The sequence below is a fragment of the Oryza sativa genome, chromosome 8 (assembly GCF_034140825.1).
Source record: "Oryza sativa Japonica Group chromosome 8, ASM3414082v1".
Lineage (NCBI taxonomy): Eukaryota > Viridiplantae > Streptophyta > Magnoliopsida > Poales > Poaceae > Oryza > Oryza sativa.
Genome location: NC_089042.1, coordinates 11,657,695 through 11,662,942, shown reverse-complemented (window position 1 = coordinate 11,662,942; position 5,248 = coordinate 11,657,695). Strand labels below are relative to the sequence as shown.

General features: G+C 44.2%; 1 protein-coding gene across 1 annotated transcript; it reads left to right on the top strand.

The window, feature by feature from the left end:
• Window positions 1-1,204: 1,204 nt before the first annotated feature.
• LOC4345185 (uncharacterized) lies at window positions 1,205-4,918 on the top strand. Its single transcript, XM_015794873.3, has 6 exons — window positions 1,205-1,551; window positions 3,452-3,754; window positions 3,856-3,902; window positions 3,980-4,042; window positions 4,159-4,291; window positions 4,380-4,918. The coding sequence occupies exons 1-6, from the start codon at window positions 1,443-1,445 to the stop codon at window positions 4,412-4,414; spliced, it is 690 nt and encodes a 229-aa protein (XP_015650359.1). The 5' UTR covers window positions 1,205-1,442; the 3' UTR covers window positions 4,415-4,918.
• Window positions 4,919-5,248: the final 330 nt, after the last annotated feature.

Sequence of the window (5,248 nt, the reverse complement as noted above, 5' to 3'; positions counted from 1 at the left end):
GCGGCTGAATAGGAGGGAGGAACGATCTCGTCGTGGCGACGACTGGTGAAGGATCGTGAGGCGACGGCACCTACCTACATGAGGCAAGCGGCGGCGGCGGCGACGGTGACACCAGAGGAGACAGCAACGGAGGTGAAATAGGGAGAGCCGGCGGAATAGAGGGAGGTGGCGACAACGGTGAAGATGACGTGGCGGTGACGCTGGCGGAGAGAGCCAGAGGGCAGCGAAGAGAGCGAGATAGCTCAAGCAGTCGACGCCGTCGTGGTCGTCGGGGTCGCGGAAGAACACCTCTGGCACCAGCAGCGCGCACACGATGTGCGCCCACCGCGCGTTCGTCGTGTGCTTCATAGCGCCGCCCCTCGCCGGGCAGAGAAAGCAGCGTGGCCGCGGAGATAGCGAGAGGGCGGCGGAGAGAGCGAGAGGCGACGCCGTCGCGGCCGTCGGGGTCGCGGAAGAACGCCTCCGGCACCAACAACGCGTACACGATGTGCGCCCACCGCGCGTCCATCGTGCGCTTCATCGCGCCGCCCCTCGCCGGGCAGAGGCAGCAGAGAGGGCGGCGGAAAGAGCGAGAGGGCGGCGGAATGGGCTAGAGCTAGGGTTTTGTTTGGTGGCTAGGGTTCTTGGCAAATCCAGGCCATCAATTCCTGATCCAACGATCTCATGATGGTGGAAGAGCAGCCACGCTGGGACACGTGGACGGCCAGATCGTCCCTCGCGCATGATCGAACGGACGATAGCGGCGGGAGCCGACGCACGATTAACAGGAAGTACGGGGGTTTTTTTTGCAAAAAAAAAACAATGGAGTGGCGCACCTAGTTCTCCAGAACCTGATTAACCATAGGTGAGGGGTGTTTCCGAAAAATTTGATGATGTGGCGAGCTAATTCTCAGCTATTCCCACGGCGTTTAAGTAACCTAACGATTTTGTTTCCCCTATGAGGTAAAAAGAAAATTAATGAACCCGCAAATATCGGCAAAACAACAAGTATTGTTAACCAAGGAAAAAAAACTCACGATAAAGTGATAAAGACAAGATACGTTTTGACCAGAAAAGCCCGTGCTCGATTATTTTGGGCACAGGCTTCTTCGGTAAAGAGGAATCACACGATTCAAGTGGAATTTTTTGTAAACCTATATTCAGGGAAGTAGAGTGGACATTTCTTTTTTTCCTTTTCAATCTTCCGCCTCTTCGTTCAAACTTCAAACCAAGCTTTGGCCTTTGGCCCCGGGGGCTCGGTGGCCTCGGCGAAATCCGCCGACCTTGCGCCTCTGTCCGCCTCCGCCGCTGCCCTCCGCCACCTCGGGGGAAGGGAACCGTCGGGCCGCCGCCGGGGTTGTCGGTGAGGGGGGCTCGCTCCAGTCCCCCACAATCCCACCGTTCCCCCTCCGTCGTCGAGATCTTCCCGACTACTACGAGCGGAGGCCCGGCGCGCGCGCGCGATGCCGCCGAGGAGGAAGAAGGGCGTCGCCGCCAAGCAGAAGCCGCCGGAGCCACCCGCCGCCGACGCGCCGCTGCGGGACCGGCTGAGGTGGCTCAACGACCAGGAATGTACGGCGCCTCTAATCCCTATTCTTCATCCCCTTTCACGAATTTTAGGGGTTTTTTTTTTTTGGCCTTGTTTATGTATTCTATAGACCCGGCCTTGTAATTACTGTAAGTTGGGGGCAAGATTGGTTGGTTGGTTGTGCGTTTTGGTTGGTCGATTAATAATTGCTTGGCTATGCTTCGATTAATAGTGTAGTGTTATAGTAGATGAATCGCATGGCTTGTTTCTCATTATTTAGTTCTGTTGGGAATTAGGTTTTAGGGATTTTCTTAAGTGTAATGTAACTCATTCCCCTCCAAAATTAGGAGCCATTTTGGAGACCTGACAACAACATAGGGATCATTATGTAAACTAAATATAGCTAATTTGAGGTGTGCTATTGACTTGAGAATTATCAGAACAGAAAAACCAAGAACTAACAATCATAAGAACTGCATGGCAATTGACAACATGTGAAGCAGAAAATTACTATTTTCCATGGCTGGTTTGGAGATACTTATCTCTTTTGAAAAGCATAGCAGATTTTATAGCTAAGCACCCAATCTAGGGGAATGCGATTTTATAGCACATCCATGGCTGCTGATTTTGATGTTTCCTTTCATTTTGCCGTAGAGTTTGGATGTTCTAGAACATATTTGAGAGTGAACTATCAAATTACTTTTTTTCCCTTTTCTTTTGAAATGGTATAACTTTCATTTTCCCTTGTGGAAACAAAGACTATCAAGGTGTAGGTAACATAAGCCTGCTAATCCAGAGAGCAATGAAACAAATAGACATAATTTACTAGAGAGTTAAACAGAAAAAGGGACTGCCAAAACTGAAAACAAACTTGCATCGTCTCAAGTAGGCAGGCCTCAAATCTCAATCCATCAGATCCACTGCTCCTTTTTACCTGCCACCTATTCAATCCTGAATTGCTGACTTGCAAGTCTTAACCCTTGTATTGAGTTGGTGCCTTACCTCATTAGTTGCAACCAGGTATTTGCAAACCTGCTCGGTACCCAGTGTGAGAAACGAGCAAACTTTGTACTCCACCAGTCCTGGTTCTCTGATTGCTTTCTGATGAAACTAATCATTTCTGGTTCTTTGTTGAGGTAGATGACATGTAATTCCTTACTTGTAGTAATCTAAGTAATGTATTCCTGATCTCTATATCTGAACTATCAATAATTTGAATAAAACTTGCATAGTTTCTCTTTACCAAGCTCATACAACTTAAGTGAGCGATTTAGGTCAAATGCTTAATCAACTTCCTCTCATACAAGAAATTGTTCATCCGGCATCCTATTGTTGACTGTGGTTTGGTTATTTCTTTGTTTCTGTACTCTGTGATAGCTTTTCTAACGTGCTTTGAATTTGAAGAGTAATAACCCCCCAAGAAATTGATTAAAGATGCTAAAATAATCAATCCCTTTAGCAGTTAGCCCTGTTCCAGTCTTATTTTCTTAAAAACATATATCACATTATTACTACTCTGTAGAATGCAATTGCTCAAACTAACAAGAAACTATAATTGTGTGTTGAAATTTGAGTTTGGAGTCGAGACAGCTTTCAAGGATTTACCATCCAGTTATCTGTAATTTCTTCAAAGGCATAACCAGTGCATTACCATTATCTTACAATTAATGCTGAAGATTGCAATCAAATGTGAATGAAAAGGCTTAAAACCTGGAGCACACAATAATGTAGCATTGACTCGTAATCTATTGGCTTTAGGATGCATTATTCAGCACAAGATGCCATCTTTTGAGGGAGTACTCCCAATTATTGAAGATCATTACCTGATCTTCCTGCTTATCCCTAGTATTTGATAAACCAACAATAAGTAGTATAGGTTTGTTGTCAATTTGCGTAATGTGATTATCATGAGTCCACTGCTAATCCAGTGCCCACAATAAATAGATGAACATCGGAGTGCTGCCATTAAAGCTATTCAAGCAGCTGAGATTGAGAGTATACTTTCTCGGTTGCGTTTGGTTGAATCCTACATTTCCAAGGAGCAACAAGAGGGATGTGCCTTGCAATATTTTCAGGAGAACTTACCCAACTTATCAGTTGTCCGGAATGAGGAGCAGAATGAGCTTGAGTTGAAACGGGAAGATTGGGACAAACGATTAATTGGAGACCACTGTGATGACAAGATTTTTCGGGCTTCAGTCTCTTCGTTACCAAATGTTGGTTATGTTCAATTCTCAGGGGATTCAGGTTCGAGCATGCTCTCTACCTATTGATGGTTATACCTTTATTGGCATCAAATAATAAATGACTGTTTTAAATGTTTTTGTTACCTTGTGTGATGTATGCAGTGCGGAAAAGCTTTATTGAGAGCATGCCTTTTAATTTTAATGACTTTGTAAGTGCTTTTTGAATATTGATATCAGCTATTTCTTCTCTAGTCATTACTAATCTCACCCCTCTGTTGCTTCCAAGGCTTGGGGTGAGCTACCTGAGGATCAACTGGCAGGAATTGCAGATGCTTTACAGACACCCGGGGTAGCATTTTACGCTGTCCATATTTATTGAAATGATATATGAGTAGCAAATGAATGAATCGATTCTGTGTTTCCTTTTAAGCTTACCTTTACATGTTTTAATATGATCTTGAGCAGGCTGTGAGTACTCGGCTCTCTTTTGGTATGACACCAAAAACTTTAAGGTTGCCCAAAAAGGGCGAGATGCTCTTATCTGTGCGTGGCTCACCTCTTGGAGTGTACAAAGAAGAAAATCTGGCAGCTGTTCATGGTATTTATCACCTTTTTTTTCTTGGCTCTTCACAAGCATCCCTTACTATGGTCCTGTTAACAGTTGGCTAACCCCCCAAAAATTGCAGAATCTACAAATGGAAGTGAAGATGCTGCCTCATAGTACCAGTTGCCACATATAGCATACTAAGGATGCTATGTGATCTATCCACTCTTTTCGTTTAGTCGTGTGCCCCATGGTTGATATGTTTTGTCTATTGCAGGGACTTATCAACCCTTGACTTAACCTTTGGGATATTGGTGTTTTTCTTTTTCTTACCTAAGCTGGGATACTCACCCAGAATCAAGATGCAATCACTAGTTCAGGTGAGTTGCAGTATCTATTTGTTATCCTTGTGTAGTTGGCAGTCCGCACGTGTGTTGTTGGATGCTGATTTCATTCAGGTGAAATCGTGTATTAAGTAATGTGTCAATGTGTCACCGTTGTTAACTTTGCTGCCAAGGAAGTGGGCAAAAGCAGTCTAAATGCGCGTGTCCGTGCACTCGTGATTGTCAATGCTGTATTAGCTCATTACCAGAGATGAGACAATGTGAGCTGTTGTAAAACCGAATTGAAATTGTGAATCATCAGATTTAATATTCAAATTGCTTGCAAATAATTGGTAAATATGGAATTTTAGAGTAGGAATATGTAAAATTTGTCCAATACCCTCCTGGCTTATCTATGTGTTTTTCTTACTGTTGACTTTTAATAATTCCTTTAGCAGCTGTTTTTATATAAAATGCAGGATCTTGTTTTTAAGTTTTACCAATTCCTTCCTCTGATTTACCATCAACAGAAAGAAGACTACATTAGGATCTATTTTTCTGAGGTCTTTGGTTATGATTGAATTTTAGGGATAGTTATAGTTGCTGTCTTGCAGAGCCACCAAGTTTGAAAACCTGTCTCACATGAATTTTGGAGTAACATGGACGTGTACTGCATACTCCACTAGTG

What these genes read in the sequence shown, in the direction of transcription:
- LOC4345185 (XM_015794873.3), top strand. Translation starts at nt 1,443, where the DNA reads ATGCCGCCGAGGAGGAAGAAGGGCGTCGCCGCCAAGCAGAAGCCGCCG. An exon ending in TCAATTCTCAGGGGATTCAG is followed by an intron (nt 3,755 to 3,855) that starts GTTCGAGCATGC and finishes TGATGTATGCAG; the next exon opens with TGCGGAAAAGCTTTATTGAG. An exon ending in CTTTTAATTTTAATGACTTT is followed by an intron (nt 3,903 to 3,979) that starts GTAAGTGCTTTT and finishes GTTGCTTCCAAG; the next exon opens with GCTTGGGGTGAGCTACCTGA.